At 35.9% G+C, this 19,951-nt stretch overlaps 1 protein-coding gene across 1 annotated transcript; it reads right to left on the reverse strand.

Annotated features, from left to right (window-relative positions):
• Window positions 1-1,933: 1,933 nt before the first annotated feature.
• Window positions 1,934-14,821, reverse strand: LOC593523. Its single transcript, XM_030987094.1, has 11 exons — window positions 14,625-14,821; window positions 12,978-13,047; window positions 11,934-12,036; window positions 11,157-11,235; window positions 10,453-10,505; window positions 9,509-9,562; window positions 7,811-7,913; window positions 7,144-7,227; window positions 6,068-6,171; window positions 5,114-5,251; window positions 1,934-4,390 (listed from the first exon to the last, which is right to left on the reverse strand). The coding sequence occupies exons 1-11, from the start codon at window positions 14,743-14,745 to the stop codon at window positions 3,206-3,208; spliced, it is 2,094 nt and encodes a 697-aa protein (XP_030842954.1). The 5' UTR covers window positions 14,746-14,821; the 3' UTR covers window positions 1,934-3,205.
• Window positions 14,822-19,951: the final 5,130 nt, after the last annotated feature.

Below are 19,951 nucleotides of genomic sequence, written 5' to 3' on the forward strand. Positions count from 1 at the left end.
TCAGTGACCACTCGAAATGCACTTCATATCAAATCAAATCAAAAAGGTTTATATCTATTTATCTATTATCTACAAGTACTTATCACAAATATAGCTTAGTTTCGTTTTTCTGCCAAGTGCAGTATAAGTGTCATACAAAAAAGGGTGAAAATAATTGAGTGATATCTATATATTTTTGTGATGCGTGTTTTCATTCTCAATCTTGCATTTTTGTCTATAAACCATCAATCATTTTGTATACATGTTTAAATTGTTTTTTCTTCACAATTAATTATCTGTCCCACTCCCTTCTCTCTCTCTCTCTCATTTATCCTTTCCTTGTTTGCATATAATCTGTTGCCCATTTCTCTTTCTCTGTCCCCCCCCCCCCTCTCTCTCTCTCTCTCTCTCTCTTTCTCTCTTATCACATTCAAGAAATGTGCATGAAAGTATAAACATGATAGAAACTAGAAGGAAAAAAAGAACAAAAAAGTAAAAATAACCATGCCACTTATGGGACCTGTGACAATACTTCAATAACCACTATATATTGTCAAGTATATAGACAATGATCAATTTCAGAACCTAAAAATAATAGTATAGCATCCACAAGGAAGTAACAAAAATAGGGATATCAGTAGTTTTCTACTGCAAGGGGAAGTCCACCCCGATATTAAGTTAACCCTCTTCTTGTTTGCATAAAATCTGTAGCCCCTTTTTCTTTCTCTGTCCCCCTCTCTCTCTCTCTCTCTCCTACCATGCTCTATTTGTTATAATACATGTATCTAAATTCAAGACAACATGTACATGAAAGTATAGGGAAACTATAGAAAGAAACTAGAAGAAAAAGGAGAACAAAAAAGTGAAAATAACCATGCCACTTGTTGTGAGTTGTGACAATAATTAAAAATAAGCACTGTATATTTTTTTTTATATAAAGACAATTATCAATTTCAGAACCTAAAAATAATAGCATGTAACATCCACGAGGAAGTAACAAAAATAGGGATATCAGTACTTTTCTACTGTAAGAGGAAGTCCACCCGATATTAATAAATTCTAAAGGTGGAAAATGAGAGAGAGAGAGAGAGAGAGAGAGAGAGGGAGAGGGAGAGAGAGAGAGATTCTGTCATGACATTTATCACATAATCTGAATACGATTTCTATAGCCAGTGCAATTAGAGTATTGAAACTGCCTCAAAATAGATTTCTTCAAAGTTTTTATCATCATGTTTGAATTTCAAAATCTCTAATAAATGAAATGCAAATTGGCAACTAAGTGAGTACACTTTGTAGGATCTGTCCTATTTTCTCTGTATGAAAAAACAAAAATTGTGACTTTCAGTTTCTCATAATAAAATCATATTTCTACTTGCATCTTAAAGAGAAGGTTGAGTTCTGGGAAGAGGTGAAAAATAACTTGTGAGCGTTATCATTGTATTATGCGAGTGTGGAAGAATATCAGATAAAAATGTTCCCTGAAAAGCATGGCTCTTCAAATGCCTTAATATTCTAAATATGGCACGTAACATCATAAATATCGGGACAGATTTTTATGCCACGTGTTCATGTAGTCCCATATACATCTTTCTGTGTCCAGTGCTTGTAACTTTACCAAGACTGGGCCAAATTTCTTATCATTTTGATGATTCCAGAACCTTGCAGTAGTACACACCAATACTTTTATGCTACATGACAACCTGTTCTGATCAATTCCATAATGTTTCTTTCACAATGCAATCGCATGACCAGAACTCAACTTTGTCTTTTAATACAATAATTGCACACATTTGAAACAAACCCTTTATGATATAGCTCTACTCCCACATCATCAAATAAGATTTTTTTGGAAATTGCAGTACAAACCAAATAGGAGAAATGCTTATGTCACAGTTGCCAATGTGCATTTGAATTGTCTGTTGAAACTAATGAATCATAGGTAGAGATTGCTGTATGTATTTGGAATGAATAAACATATCTTTATTTCAAAGCTGAATGAACAGGTGAAATGATTTACATATTTTGTTTCATGATTTCTCACAGTACTTGTCATATACTTTCTCTGGTTACAAAAAATTATATACAGGCACGAACTATAAGACCCTAAGCATTTAGAAATAAGATAAGCCCACACAACACAAAGTAGTAATTGTAACGACATTGTATTTCATGAACTAAAAACAAAATTGTGATTAATTCAAGAATATTAGCAATGCATCATGTAATGCAAATATCATTTACAATAAGGGTAGCTCAGAATAAAATATAATCCCTTGCAATAACCATCTCGTGCTCCCATACAAGCTCCACATAAAAGTAGTAATTTGATTTTCACCCAATCATGACATGAATGCATAATTTGAACTTGGGGGTTGCAAGAAAAGGGGTCATAGCCCTTTAAAAAAAAATTGTTTACGGTATGCTAATGAAATTCATTTCTTATAAAAAGTAATGTTTATCCTAGTCTAACTGAATGTTGTATATATTTATTGTACTATCATGTAGTGCTACATATTATGCTGTTTTAATAAATATGAGTTAGGAAAAATTGTGGTTATATAAATAAACTTGTGCAATTTTCTTCTAGAAGACACTATGAAATAAACTACAAACATTAGCATATTTGCTTGAAAGTCTTGCACATGCAGCATTTTACAAAATGGTAATGCACAACTGTCCATCAAACCCAACATTTTACAGGGTGGTGAATAAAACTGACGATATTACTGAATGTATTCAAATAGAATTGTCTTTTCTGTGATATTAATACATGATGAAAAGGGGACAATGTATTGCTGCACATAAAAAATTATGTCACTCGCTCATCACTGCAATTGTCTTTCAATATGGGAAAATCACATAAATTGATTATCAGAATGCATTCACCATTTTTAAGATAAATTTTACTGTAATATTTTGAAAAAGTGCCAGTATCAAATACATTGTGTTTCCATACTCGACCCAAGTTACCACTCATAGAGGGGCAAAGAGGGTAACATCGGACATGTACATATCTACTAGATATTGGTAATAACAATGTCTCAATCAGAGTTCTGGGCCCCATTTCACAAAGCCCTTTTTTCAATGTCAACTGACAAATATCAGTGACATATCTGCTGATAACCAATCAAAAGCAATGATTTCAGTAGCTTATAACAAAAACTGCCATTTGTCACTGATGACAAGTTTTGTGAAATGGCCCTGGTTGTTAGGTGGATTCAGAGATCTATACCCAGTCCTCAGCATCATTCCTAGCCGGCCTATTGTTATCATCTACATGAAGATCATTAATCTGTCCCACAATCCCGGGGTCTACACCTGTTACATCGGGCGGAGGCCCTCGCTGGCAGCCAGCTTGCCTGGTTCTTCGTTCTTGGTCAAAGCTTCCATTGGAAGGCACATTCCCAGAGTTTCTGTTCGATGACGGCACTCCGCCAGGTGGGGTTACTTGACCGCTTGCAAAGTCTACAATGTCAAGACCAATGCCTTGAGGCATCCTGGATGGCTCTTGGTCATTAAGAGGCCTCCTGGATGGCCCTTGGTCATTGTTCGGCTGCCTAGGAACACGGGGTCTTACAGAGTTCGAGCTAGCGATTCTGCTTTGACTATTTATATCACCAATGACATCTAATGGATAAGCAGCACCGCGACCGGTTGGCACACCAAGCTGAACAACATCAATAGGTGCGCTGATGTCTAGTCCACCTACTGCACCTAGTAAAGATCCATCTAATATTTGATTTGGAGAGGGAACTGGAGGTATACTTGCAGCTCTTCCATAAGATTCTGGTAAAGTTCTGTTTGACGGTTCCTGCTCGGCACCACCTATGGCTCCTTCTATAGAACTAGGTATTCTTCCCATTTCTCCTCCTGCTGCTGCGGCTCCTCCTACTGCTCCATCTAATGATCCACCTACAGCTCCAACCTCATACCCTCCAATGGCTCCTTCTATTAGTCCAGGCATGGATCCTTCTGCTCTTAAACCTGCAGCTCCACCAGCTCCTCCAGGAGCTTCCACTCCTGCAGGAGCATTTCTCCTGGAGACATCGGAGTCTCCCACAGCTGCGTCCTCAACCCCACCGTCCTGTGCTGCTCCACCTATAAGATCAGGAGGGAACATTCCCCTCACCTCCAGCACTCTATGTTGCCCCTCCTCCTCTCCGCTCTCCACGTTCCGGGTGGGCAAGCCCCTCCTGATGTCCAGGACATCGGGAGCCCTCCCTCCATGTGCCGTGTCCCCGCCTTGCACGGATCCTCCAAGTCCACGGCTGGAGCTGCAGGCGCCCAAGAGATCCATCCCCTGTTGGTCCGTGGCCTCAGCTCCCTCTACCCTGTTCAACCGTTTCTCTCCACCGCTACTCCTTCTGTCCTCCCTCCTCCCTTCCTGCCCCATTGCCTGATCACCCTGTACCTGGACCATTTCAAAGAGGAGAAAAAACAAAAACGAAACAAGCATTTATAAAGTGAAATAAATTTCTCTGAAACATCATTGGCTAATATTTTGAAGCTCTTATCAGATATTCTGACCAAAGCTGAAGGAAAAATATTGCCTGATTCTTGTACCACATGATAGCAAATATCAAAGTTGACTGCAGTTGAGGCAGTTAAATATAAGGCATGACATGAAAACGAACAAGTCCAACTGCTTTCTCTAAAGATCTATCTCCTGTATGATTAGAAGATGGAGCCATGGGTCAATCTGAAGCTCTTTTCATTGCTCCTGTAGCAGTTGTACCACCCATGTTCTGATGACAATTGCTCCCCTGTCAAATTGTTTACATAAGCTAATTCCATATTTCAACTCTGGACCAACAATAAACCTAACCCTAAACCTAAACTTTACCTAACACATTAAACTACAATCAAAACCTTAAACCTAACCTTTACCGCAACTGAAATTCCAGCCGTACACCCAACATTAAACCGTATTAGCACTCCCAACCCTAACCCTAACCCTAACCTAGAACCCAATCACATTCATGATCCTAACCCCAAACCTAGCATAAAACCCAACTGTAATCCTAACCCTAGCTCTATATCTTTGACAAAATTAAGGTCAGAGCAATTGCCATCAGAGCAAAGGTCAAAGGTCAAAGGCCAAAGATTCATTCTGTGCTATGCTGGAAGAACCCACCTGTTCTCTTGACCTGGCCATGGATGTGACAGGTTTAGCTAGCTGATCTTTCTTCTTCATATCACAAGCTGTCTTGTAAGGAGGATTGATTGGTTGCTGTGTGGGTGGATGGTAGGTGTACCCTTCTCCTGGCTTGATCTGTGTGCAGGTATTAATAATAATAATATTCAGCTTTTATATAGCGCTTAATATATCTTAGACGTCTCTAAGCACTTTACATTGTGGTTTATTACAAATATAAAGTAGAAGTCCAGGGACTAATTGCAAAATGTTTGCAATGTAAAAATGGTTATAGAAATAGGATCATCATGTTTTTTTTTAAATAATCAGAAAATTATAAGAAGTTAGAGTACATAATCATTATAAATGAAAATCACACTTCCATACAAGTATAAAGTTTTGGAACCAAAACGTTCCATCCTTATGCAATAGAAGTAAAAGATCACTCAGTGCTTTTAATTGTATGTTATTTTCTTTCACCTAGATTATGTGAATTTCATACTTTGATATTTCATAAAGCCTGTACAGTACATGGCCGATACCCAACATTAGCTTGAGCCAAATAAATGTCTGCGAATGTAAAACCTTTTCAAAATTGGTCTAAAGTTAGCAGCTTTATGTTCAATATCTATCTCTAGAATATACATAATCAAATTAGAAATTTGGAATTGACTTTTAGGGTATGGTGGAATAAAAGCTTCTATACAGTACCGATGTGCTAACGTCATATTTGCTTGTCGTCAAGTTATTGGTTCCAGAGAATAGAGCCTCCACATGAAGTTCACCATACAAAGTGTTCAAGCAACGGGCTGGAACAAGGTAAATTCAGTGTTTGGCGATTGTGTGATCACCACGCCATTGTTAAGCACAAAATTGTTTGAAACCAGCAACCTTGACAACTGCATGTCGTCACACTTCAGTAATCTACAATGACAAAAATGTTTTATTCCTTACCTCTAAAGGATAATTCCTATCAGAGTCATAGGCACTAAGATCACCACAAGCAAGAAATGGTACAATCACACGGTTCGGGCCCTCCAGATTGTTGAAGTCGGTATCTGTGGTGAAGTCAATGGCATTCATCTTTATTTCAATAGCAATAGACTAGTTTATTACTGTATGCCAATTTTATCTGTATTTTTTAAATACAAGTCGCTCTGAGGTTAACTTACATATGCCTGACATAGCAGCAAGTATATATGACATGTCAACGCATCCATACATGTGCTGTGTAACTGGTGAATTGAGATAGATGATACCAGGAAGCTGTTCCATGATGAGTTGGGATTGATCCAAATTAAAATTTTCAAAATAAAAGTTGGATGTAATTTGCATACACAGACAGTTGGCCAGAATTCACCAAAGAGATTTATCTTGACCAATGGTATGAGCTTGTCCTCCTCTCAAGTGTCAGATGATGATATGCTTCTATAAATTATCGATGTTTAGTCTGGTACACAGTCCAGGTTTAAACCATGAGTAAGACTGTGGGTTGTATATAACTATTTCTGTGAATTTGGGCCAATGATTATGTTTTTATTAAAGAGTTTGGTTTGAAAGTTCTTATATCACATCCAAAAGTAAAAATGACTTGTAACAGTTTTGATGTCGGAAGTTCAGGCATCTTCCTCAAACGCAAATTGGCAGACTGAAGCATGCCGCCAAATTCCCAATCGCTAGTATTTGTTTTAGCCATTACTGCCTCGTATATGTCAGACAGCTGATATGCGCCCCCGTCCCGTCCCGGTTCATGTTTATTTGATGTTGATTGATTATCGCTGAACAGCAAGTATGAAGTGAACTGCCCTCATTCCCATCGACTCCCTCTCACCTCACTATTACTGGAAGGAGGGTAAATTAACCAACTGAAAATTTCTGTGACTTTAGGCCAATGACTTTGTGTTTGTTTTAAACCTAAACTAAGCTGATCTAGACTAGACATCCCCTTTTGAGCTGAAATTAAGGAAGAAGTGAATTGCCCCCCTCCCCTCCCTCTCACATTTCTACTACTGGAAGAAGAGTAAACTTACCATACTTCTGATCCAATAAGGGGTTGGACATGTTTGGTACATAGCCAACAGGAGGGGCGTATCGCTGACAGACAACAAAGGCCTCTGCAATCAACAACAACAACAACAAAATTCAATGGCACTCATTGTGATAATTATCAGTACCTTTAAATAAAGCATCACAATGAAAAAACAATGGTGCCTCTAAATTATCAGCTTTGTAAAGAGTTATTACAGGTGTATCAATTCAAACTTTTGAAGCATGAATTTAACAGCTTCTAAAATATATATCTTGAGTAAAGGATGATTATGAATTTCCAAAGAGCTTCTATCTATTTATAGGGGAAAACAGGGCCTAGTATTATAAAGAGTTGATATTACTAGCAACTTAGTTGCAATTGATATCATTCGCAATTATGTACATAAGAGATAGGAGGCTGCAAAAATTCTGATTGATTGGACTTTTTATATTAAAGACAGGGCCCAGATACGTACAGGTTGGCAAATTTCCATATTATGGGGTCTTGTAAAAATAGCTTTTATTAAAGTTTATTTACAGAAATCTGGGGAGATTGATTTGGTCATCCACTACACACCAGATTTCCATACAGATAAAACCTTGACCAATACTCTCTATAAACCTTTAATTCTGACATGTAATCATCCTGTTATTGTTAGTATAGCCTACCTATGCTTGAGTTTCTGCTACTTCTTGGCTTGGCAATGGTGACTTGGGGAAAGAAGATCTTGAGTTGTGAGTATAGCAAGGTTACATCCTTCCCTCTGAAAATCTAGTACATATAATAATAATAATAATAATATTAATACGTATGATAATTGTAATAGTTACTTCAGGAAATTTATTTATTATATATAATAATACATTACAATAATCATAATAGCCACTTGAGGAAATCTATTATATATAATAATAATACATTATAATACCGGAATCATAATAGCTACTTGGGGAAATCTATCATATATAATAATACATTAAGCTGCTTGAGGAAATCTATTTTATATCATAGTACATTACAATGATTATAATAGTTACTTGACATTAATCCTAATAATATAATGCTTCATCAAACATGCAAATTCTATCATACCGTTAATTCTAGGGAAAGTATTCCACTTGAATACCTTTATGCATTCTCATTGAGTTCATATTTTCTAACAGTAGACTGGAAACATGGAAACTGTCCAACACATTTTCAATTGAAGAGGCTATATTACGACATTTGGGCGATCATTCTAATATTTTGGTGATAAAGGCAGGCCAAAGAGTACCCATTATTTGTATACTTCCATAACTACCTTATATGTATGCAATTTCATGGCATATTGTTTTAAATAATTCTTCCTGAAATATAATCACTAGCATGCTCAACTTTGACAAGATGATGAATTAAGCGCCAAACTTTAAAAAACAGATCACCATTTGTTCAATATCTTTTGCCACAAGAAAAATGTCAATAGTACTACTTACAAAGTACACAGACCAAGCTGTTTCTAAACTACCTCACACAAAAACAAAAATAACTCTTGGAGATTGTGCTCTCAGTTTCACCACTGCAAAGCTTTCAAATATCCTACCACTAAACTTAAAGGGAAAGTCCACCCCCAAAATAAGTTTGTTTCGATAGAGGCAGAATAATAAGAAAATCAGGTGAGTGAAAGTTTGAGCAAATTCTGAATGAAAATAAGAAAGTTATGAATTATTGAAGTTGTGATCAATCAAATACAAATTGGCAACTCTGTGACTTATTATACAAGCTCTCCTTCATTTGCTTTGTGCATAATATTCCATAAAATCATGTTTTCTTCGTTATTGATGACGGAATATATATTTGTTCCTTGCAGGGGGAGTATAGAAACATATTTGCAATTATTATATTTAGGGTGCATGTATGGTTGAAATTTTTCTTGAGGGAAAATGAAAATTTTAGATTTTTTTAGTACTGAGCAAATGGAAGTTTAGCTCGCATGATACGTCATAGAGTTGCCAATTTGTGTTTGATTGATCACAACTTCAAAAATCCTAACTTCCTTATTTTTAATCGGAATTTGCTCAAACTTTCACCGACTTGTTTCTCTCATTTTTCTACTCCTATTAAAACTAACTTAATTTCAGGGTGGACTTCCCCTTTAAGAACAGCTTAATAAATTGGTGTCTTCAAAGGTTTGTTGAAGATGCACTTGTTTTCAGGAGCTTCTGAATGGTTTTTCTATTGCGTGTTTGTAAAATAGTGCTGTTTTCATCACAGCGGAGTAGAGTATATTGTTATATTAGCTGCGCTATATAAATTTATCTGATCATTATTTATCATTTAAATAACTTATACTGTCACATCGAGTACTAGATAATTACACATGGCTTTACCTTAGCAACGAATGTGCCTTGTGGTTTTAGTACGTGAGTAGTGATGTTTAGAGCCTGCAAAGAAATAACAAAGTTACATGAATATGTATCCGCATTTTCCCCAGGAATACAGACTGTGACATATTTGCTCAAAATCCTCATTAATTGTCAAGGGATTATCACAATTTCAGAAAGTCCAGATCCCAAGCTTTTAAGTATTCAAGCAAAGGCTTATATATCAATAAAAATAGTCCAAGAAATAAGCTCTTTAACCTATCAATTACATCGTCAGAGTTGCAAAAATTATAGAGGTTTTGAGACATCGAATCAAAAAGACTATCAATTTACTGTAGTGTTTAGCATCTTGCTATCAATTACAGTTTCCAAATTCAAAACATCTTCCGTTTCATGCTGTCCACAGCAAATTTCACGGCAATTGGTCATTAAAAACATAAAATCAGAGTTCTCTGTGAACTTAATCCATTTCAATACTGCATCTTAAATCCTATCTGCACTAGATTGGCCAGGAGGGATAAGACCTCCCAGCTTGGTCACTTGCAGGTGGTTATCTCATCAAATCAGCTCTCAATTAACATGAGAAAAAGAGGACCATGGGGATCAATAGACCGTACCTCTTTATTGTTGGCTATATAGAGGCTGCAAGTAGCTACAAGTAGTGCAGTCCCGCTTTAAAGATTTGATTGAGTAGGCAACATTATGGTATTGAGGAAGTTAAATCATGAATATGTCGGTTATCATTTGTTTTGGGAAAAGGGTTGTCCGCTTCCTGAGATCTCCATAGGTCACAGACAAAGATGAAAGGACCCCCAGGTGCAGTAATGGCAAATTCAATGATACCACGGCATGTTAATGGCTAAACAAAAGTGGGTATTTGTATAGCATCTATATCCACCATGTTCTGACACTCAAGGAACTTTTTTATTTTAATAACCATGAATACTTACTGCTAATAGAAGCTGTGCTTGTATGTACTCATCTATGTCATGCAGGCCTGTAACTGAAAATTAAAAAGAAGGGGAACTAATGAGTAAAGAGTAACACAGGGAGAACTAAAAACAAATATAGCAACAAAACATGCATACAGAAAAGAAGATATGCAGTACACTGTACAAGATCTCTCAAATACTCAAGACGATAGCAAAACATGGAAGCTGGAATAAGTACAAAATACTAATGCTGATTACGATAATGAGCTTCTGCAATGTTTAAGGAAGTGTCATTGATGTCGCGACACCACTTGATGCAAGCCTAAGGTTCTCACTAAAGCATGGGATGTTTAGAAGGAGTACCAGCAAGTCTATCCCAAGGGTACTTAAATGTACCTTTCACCTCAAAATGAAAATAAAAAGTGAATGTTTAAGTTCCTTGTTGTAATACTATACTTTTCTGTTGGTGGGAGTTCTTTTAGGATTTAGTGTTTGTATATGTGGGATTTTCTCATGGCTCTTTTTCAATCTACCAAAGCTCTTTTGGTGCTTTTGAGAGCTAAATCACTCACTGCTCCCATGTATTTTTGCACAACGACATAGTGGACTGCTACGCGTCACGTCCTTACACAGTGCCTTATAAGGACGTCACACGTAGCAGTCCACTATCTTGTCATGCAAATCTTAAAGTGCCTACATGTATTGTCACATTCGAAGCTTACCATCAGGGGCGCCGTCACATACAACCAGGTCAGCCTTCTCTCCTTCAAAGTGAGACACGATTTCATTGGCTGTCGATTCCTGAAAGACAGTGAAAGAAACAGCAGAGTTTTAATCTTAATCCTTACATACTCATTACTACTGCCTTACAAGTATATGGGATCAAGTTATACATGTACTTGGGTATTTGCATTTGTACAGGTATCATAGTCGATTGGTTTAATCACTGAACTGCAAATGCAAAAGTTGTGAGTTCGAGCCCCAGCTCAGCACTTTTATCTAAACCAGAGCAAAATAACACTGAACTACTATAGGAAATCCAGATGGTCATATCTCAGCCAATACTTAACATATTCAATTGGCTTTCAACATTTGGACTTTATTTTTGATGCTCTTTCGGAAAATGACAAAAAATAGAATAAATTAAAAAAATAGATTTTTAATGACGTCACACTTCACCACTTTATTGTGTCTATTGTGATTCAAATGATTTCACAGCATGAATCTTTCATCAGTCTGAACCAATCGAAACATTTCATACAGGGAAAATCTCTGGTGTTACAGCATATGAGTAATGACCACTACAGACAGGGAGCCTGTATGTAAATATAGCCACTATCACAAGGTCATAACCTGCCAACATTTGAAAATAAGAATTAGGAATTTTTAGCACGGTATGCCTTTGAAAATAAGAAATCGCACTTGCAGTGGCAGTATAACTGGCAATATGCGGTAAATCTGTACCAAAAAGCAGGTATGCAAGGTGGGTTGGACCTTACCTTTGTGATGTCACCCTGTAACTGTATGACACCGGGAAGAGGAGCCATGGCCTGAAGATCTACTGCTACAATCTTAGTCCCTTCATAGGATCCATCTTCTTTTCTGCTCACAAAATGAGAACAAGTTCAAACAAAGTTATATATTAAAGGTCTGTGAATTTCAGAGCAAGTGATGAGAAAATTCTTAATTCCTTGTCCAACTGGGGGCTCTCGTTCATGCCCGACCCCCTCCTTTTTGTGATGATAACTTTGCAACACGTTTCACATCTTTAGATAGATCAAGTTTAACAAACTTTACAAAATCTCCAGGGGTCATCATTCTAGCCCCCCCCCCCCCCCTCCCCCTCTTGTCTTCAAAAGCTCTAAAAGGGCCCAGTCATTTCATGGACAATTCTTTTACAACACAGACCAATAAAGATGAGTGTTATAAGGAACTACTAGTATATTGAAGTGAAAATACTTGTCATTGTTGTCAATCATACAGAATGCAATTACAAGACTTTCTACACATCCTATTAAACAATGATATTGATGACAAAGGAAAGACAAAATATATGCTAATTATTTTTTTTAAATTGAATTTTTCAGAGCTAAATGAATAGTTTCCTTCAGTTTTATATTTTCTTGTATCAATTACTTTGGCAAATCCCTGAAACACAGACATAATCTAACATTATTTTATGCAGTGACGTAACCAAATCTAATACATTCGTCTTTGTGAAGTGCCTCAAAACAAATTACCGGTATTCCATTTATCTGTTACAAATATTTGTATTTAATAGTGAGAACGGGAACTGCATATTAATTAGCTGTTGCCAGGTAGGACAAACACTATGGTTTGCCTACCTAACAACACATTTATTAATATGAATTTTGCATTCCGAATATTGAAATACAATTATTCATAACAGATCAATGAAATATTTGTATTGAGAAACTTCACAAAGACATAATATGCTTTAAATTTGATTACATTACGAAAATGGTCTATTGGGATGGGCAATGTTTCTTCACCAAATCTCTTCAAGTACCAGTAAAGCTTACCTGAGTTTACGGCTAAGGACCTGGCTCCAACTCCCTGGCGCAGCACAGAGGTCAACAACCTTTGTAACACCTGCAATAAATGTGAAAGCATAGAAATGTATAGAGAGTGATAGAATCTGGATTTATATTACCGGTTCAAACAAAATACCATCTCTAAGCGCTTTCCAGATATTATTAAGAATAGATGCCATGGTAATATTCATTTTCATTTTCCGTCTGTGAAGCGGTTTTTGCGGCATAGCAACACTGGTCTGTACGTGGCATCATGTACAAATTCAATAGAGAGCTTGCGCACGCTGATCGAAAAACGCAACGGATTGAGCCAGCATTGGACATCCAAGATCCCAATGTGGGCAGTCATAGATATATTAGGCAACAACTTCATCATCCATACAAAGCTATCGCTGGTGTATCGCACACACTAAATATTGATGACTGCCATCAGACCCTTTAGAGCTTGAGACATGTGAAAAGTCCCAAACTAAATCTAAAAATTTCTTGAAATACAACTTCCTTACTTTTTGGAACCATGTGTATTGATTGACTTATTGGCAGTATTATAACCTTTGATTAGAACACACAAAATCTATAGCAGCTCCCGCAGCAACGTCTGCTAAAAACGCTCAGGTTCCACTGTCGAGCAGCCGATCATCCAAATGTAGCCATCATAAACCCCACTTTGTGTGCTGAAAGATATATCAATTAGTGTGTGCGGCGGCTTTCTTTCAAATATATTAAGAAATCATTTCAAATTTGTTTTTTAAAAACTTTGAGATTACCAAATGATGCGCAATATGGATGAAGCATATAATATGACAAAACGCATGCAAATATTGACTTAATTAGGTGAAATTTCAGCTTTCTAGCAGTAGGCAGCACCCAAAATCAGTTGCAAGAAGCTGCTAAAGCCTGCAAGTATGTTGTGAGAAATGTAGGTACGCATGTAAGTTTGCTGATTGACCTCATTACTTTTTTATTAACATATCAATCCACCCTTGTCAAAACCAATGCTCACAGCCAAAAATTGAGCACACCTTCCATACATAAACAAGGATCGTGCGCAAGCGCGCCCTCTAGTGCCAAATGGCGAACGCTTTATTCTCCCACCTCTCTCTCTGATCTCGCTCTCTTAATTTTAATGGGGCGTTGCAAAAAGTTGAGTTGCAATCAATTGCAAATTTGCAATCAATCCGCAAGACTTACGCTTGATTTGGGGGATTTGCAATTGATTGCAACTCTCTTGCAACGCCCCATTCGGCATTAGTCTTACAGATGGGCCAATGGCAATGCAAATGAATATATCGGATCCGGGCTAACTCGGACCAGGGGACAACTCGGCTCAGCTGCAAAAACTGTCATTTTTTGTCATTTTACCCGAACTCTAACCCTAACTCTAACCCTAACCCTAATCCTAACCCTAAACCTAACCCTAAACCTAACCCTAACCTAAACATGCAAAAAATGATCGTTTTTGCAGCTGGGCCGAGTTGTCCCCTGGTCCGAGTTAGCCCGACTCCAATACATCATATCGGGTTCACTCATGCACACGCACACGAACACACTACTAACACTGCACTGAACTCAGCTCGGCTCCGTACGATTTTTACACAGCGCGATAAAAATTAAAATATAAATTATTATACTTGCCTTGAAAAATATCATATTCTTCGTTTATTTGCAATAACTTGAATGCACTACGAGCTCTCCACCCTTCTTCCTTAGCAAGACGATAATAAATATCGCGTTTATCTTTAGAAGAACGCCCCATTTCACAGCAAATCCTAGAAGATTTTTTGCCGATCCCTGCGATAGATCTACACTTTAAAATGTATGGTGTGGCTTGTATTCTTCGAAAAAGAAAAAGAGAAAGAAAATGGTTTGATCATTATTGTTTTCCGTGTCCTTCCTACGTACTCGATCCCGTCTACCCCTCTCTCTCTCTCTCCCTCTCTCCCTCTTTCTCTCTCTCTCTCCCTCCATCTACCCCTCCCCTTTATCTCTCTCTCTCTCTCTCTCTCTCCATCTACCCCCTCCCCCTTTCTCTCTCTCTCTCTCTCTCTCTCTCTCTCTCTCTCTCTCTCTCTCTCTCTCTGGTAGGGGGTTGATATCTCAGATGTAGCTTGCTGGGTAGCTTGCCGCAATATAAGCAGTATTTGCATACCTATCACCTTTTAAGTCATATCAATTCTTCTTCTTTTTCTTTTTCTTTAATAAATCAGAATTACTCACACAAACAAAATCATTAAGTTTATTTAGTCTCAATTTATTTATGCAACTGATTACATATTTGTAAATTCAGAGTAATTTTTCATATCAACAAACTCTTTCATAATAATCTATATAAGTACACTTGCAAGATTAAAAACTTACAATCAAATGGAATATATACGAAATCAAAAAACCAATCTACATTTTTAAACTATATTGGGTCAAGCTCGCTATCCATAAGGATCGCTATCTATAACACGTGAATGAATAGCGGTCTTTTATAAATAGCGGTCCTTATAGAGTGGTGAAGTGTGACATCATCAAAAATCTATTTTTAGAATTTATCAATTTTTTTTTTTCATTTTCCGAAAGAACAACAAATATAACGTCCAAAATTTGAAAACCAATTGAATATGGTAAGTATATTGGCTGAGATATGACCACCTGAATGAATAGATTTCCTATAGGAATTAACTCAGTGTTATTTTGCTCTGGTTCATAACATTACGAACCAGAGCAAAATAAAACTGAGCACATATAATATAGGAAATCTTTTTATTCAGATGGTCATATCTCAGCCAATACTTCGACATTTGGACATTATTTGTGATGCTCTCTTGGGAAATGAAGGAAAAAAATGAGAAATTCTAAAAATAGATTTATATTATGTCACAGCTTTGGTACTCTATAAAGAGTCTAACATCAAAATGGAAAACAAAGATGCTCACAAATGGCTATCTAACAGGAATATACATCTGGATATAAGGAAGCTCTCCAAGACTTCGAACACTTCTAACGTTTTTTTCTTTTTTAAAGAGAAGGTTGAGTTCTGGGAAGAGGTGAAAAATAATTTGTGAGCGTTATCATTCATATTATGCAAGTGTGGAAGAACATCAGATAAGACATGTTCCCTGAAAAGCATGGCTCTTCAAATGCCTTCATATTCTAAATATGTCATGTACATCGTAAAACTTGGGGTGTTCATGTAGTCCCATATACATATTTCTGTGTACAGTGTTTGTAACTTTACCAAGACTTGGCCAATTTCTTATCATTTTGATGATTCCAGAACCTTGCAATACACACCAATACTTATATGCTAGATGATCAACCTTTTCCACACCGTTTCTTTCACAATGCAATCGCATGACCAGAACTCAACTTCATCTTTAACTATAGATTCCTTGTACAAAAGACTGATTAACATGTCAGAAAAAAATCCTTCACTTGGCAATATTCAAAAACATTATCGATAAATCTTCTTTTTTCACAAAGAACGCGAAAAAGTGAGGAAATTCTATGAGAACAAGATATATCATATATGAATATAAAAATTTTATGAGAAAAGAAATCTTATGACATAAAGGGATGGTACCACGGTAGTTTATAAATACTAGATCCACATATCCACACTGTCTTTAGGCATAATAGCTACAGTAGATATACTATAATACATCATGAATGATAAATAATTTTTCTTTCATTTGAATCACATTTGGGACCAATAAACTATTACAATTCTAACCCAGCAATGTCAAAATTTTAAAAGAAATACACTTTTTTCAAATTTACTACAAGAAATTGGCAATTGGCATATTTTACACACTAAACAAGGACAAATCAACTTCACACCAGGATGTTCACACATTAATAAAGCAAAATATATACACATGAAATTGCACAGGAATAGAAACAACTTAAGTCATTATAAAAAAAATTAACAAAGAAAGACATGATACAGGAATGGTTATTTCTTGAACTAAATCTGTAGGGACTTCAAAATGGAATTTTGGCAAAGATGTTACAAAAGAAAAATAAAACAATCACAAAGATCTGAGGATAAACATTGCTATTAAGGCACTAGACTAAAAGGGAAGTCCAACTCGATATTTAGTTCATTGTAAATTTTGTAATAGAAACACATAAATGAAAGTTTTAGCAAAATTTGATTAAAGATTTAATCAAAACCAAATAAATCATATTGGCAACCCTGTGATATATCTTGCAAGGTTCCCTCCCATTTGCCCTTTACTAAAGAAATCTTCTTCTTTTTTGTATAAAGAAAATTTTCATCGTACAAGCAACCTAGATATAATCACATAACCTTTGTATAAACAAATCTATTCCTTCATTATTAACAAAAATTAACATTGAAAAAAATTACCAAGCAAATTGGTAGGACCTAAAAAAGTGTGTTAGAAAGTTGCCAATTTGTGACTAATTGATTACAACTACAAGAATCTATCCCTTTTTAAAAGAATCAATCAGGCTTTGCTCAAACTTTCACTAAACTGTTTCTTTAATTGTGCTGATTTTATAAAAAACCAACAAAATATCAGGGTGGACTTCCCCTTTAAGAGTAGACGATAGGATTGTGAGACATTTGAAGGTTGGAGAAAGTCTTAAAAGTTGACATAAGTTCTTGCCAATTTATAACAATCAGAAGTGCATGGTACTTTTCATAAAGATTGTCTTTGATTATATATTTAATGAATGATTTTAGCAGCCAAAGAAATTACTCAAATTTAGGAGCAGTAACAAAATGCTCCCTTATGATTTATGCAAACACACCACTAAATTCAATCAGTATCCTAATTGGGAGTATTCATGTATTCTACAGAAGAATTAAGATAATGCTGCATCGTTATGATTGCTAATTATAAACATTTAAATTGCAGAAATAAGCATAACACACATCTCAAATTTACAGCTGTAAATTGTTTGTTTGGGAAACCTTTCCAATTACTGGCTGCTAAATGCTAATGCCATTAACTGGCAGTAATTGGTACAGTGTAATAGGTTTCATTCACTGTCTGATCTAAAAACGTCCATTGTACACTGAACAATTGCACAGAATTTGGCTAAAGTCCACCAAGATGAACATGCACTCTTCACATTCTGTAACTTTTATTGCTGTGAGTTAAATAACAATTTGCTCTAAGTCTGAACAAATAAGGATTGATCAGATATATGGTGCAGTAAACCGCTGCACACATGTACACATGAATGACTGATGTGTGCAACAAAGGACTTGAGCTCTAGCTGTGTTATAATAAACAGAAATGTGAAGTTATCACACGTTAAACCATCATTTAATCTTAAAAAAAAACACTGCAGCTTTGCCACGTCACATATCTGAACGTCTGAATGAGCCTCTACTATGGCAAAATGAAATGCATTTTTTTTTCTTCTTTCTTCTTCATTTTAATGACCATTGCTTAACTACTGTACAACTGTACTATATATAGTGGAATTTATTCATGAGCTTTGTGGCGTGCTCATTGATGCAATTACCTATCATTTGAGAAAATAAAAATATTTTCATCAGTTTCATGCAATACCATGTAATAGAATAAAATCTTCATATAAAATACAATTTTCATTGGTCAATTATTTGCATTAAAGGTAATACAAAGTTTTGGGAATTTTTGAAAATTAATATCATGACCTTGAGAGGGAGCTATACAACATGTAGAGTTTATTATTTACAATTTAATAACTTTAGACTCGATTTCAACCGCGACAACGATCACTGAATATTATAGGATCGCATATGCTTCCAATATGTTCATTTGAACCAAATTCATGACCCCATACCAAAACTTTGTATTACCTTTAATAAAACAAATAAAAGAACATAACAAAAAGACAACTTATGATATAAAAAGACAGACTCTTATATATGTAAACACATTTTCTCTGATGACACAGGAGCAAAAGTGTATTTCTCGATGAGATACATATACTACGGTACTTGAAATACATTTACATGCATGAATGTACATGTACTTTTTTCTTTTGATTGCACCAATCACCTGGAAATTATAATATGTGTGTATGGCTAGAAATGGAATAAATGAACCTAAAAAACCCTTTTCCTGGCATTTTATAGGTAAACTTTTAAGGAGTATGAAGAAAATAAAGGATAAAATAAACCTGCGAATAGGCCTCGCACAGAACCCAAATCTGACCTACTGTAGCCTACAAAATGAACATGTATGCAAGTGTGTACGTACATTTTATGCGTATACTCAACAAGACATGTTATTGTTCACTGAGAACGTATTTAAATTCCAACATCTCTTTGCAGAAGTAATACTTGACACTCATAATTTGAATACAGTGCAGCCACATAGAACCCATTTATACACCAAGAGCAAAACATGTTTGTGTGCTTGGTACACATTAAAATAGGGGTATAAGTTTGAGCAAATAACTACACAAATACTGGCAATCCATACCTAGTACTACATTCATCAAATATGTCGTGAATAAATATAATTCATGACCAAAAAAAAATAAGACTACAAACAAACATGACTTTGGCGTGCAGTCTATGGTGGAATAACATTATAAATGTTCATGAAATGTACAACAAAATTGTAAAAACTAAAAATAATTTATTCAATTACTACATTTACAAATTTTTAAAAAAATCAGAGAATGAATGAGAGGGAATATATATGGCAACCCATTAACCCTTGTAAAAAGTTCATTTAAGTGAAAGCAGAAAATTTAGAAAAACAGAATGGCGAAAGTTTGAAACAAATCCGACGAATAATGAGACAGTTATGAGTGTTTGAAATATGAGATAACTTCAGCTATGTTAATCTTAAATTGGCAATTTTGTCAGTGGACATTGCGACGGATACAGGCGTGTACGCAGGGGGGGGGGGGGGGGGGTGTTTGGGGGGTTAAACCCCCCCTTTGGTATTCTTATATGTGTGAACCCCCCTAAAAAAATCCCTAAAATCCCTTTTTCTCCA

This window comes from Strongylocentrotus purpuratus, unplaced genomic scaffold, assembly GCF_000002235.5.
Source record: "Strongylocentrotus purpuratus isolate Spur 01 unplaced genomic scaffold, Spur_5.0 spur5_scaffold_16, whole genome shotgun sequence".
In the NCBI taxonomy this organism is placed as follows: Eukaryota; Metazoa; Echinodermata; class Echinoidea; order Camarodonta; family Strongylocentrotidae; genus Strongylocentrotus; species Strongylocentrotus purpuratus.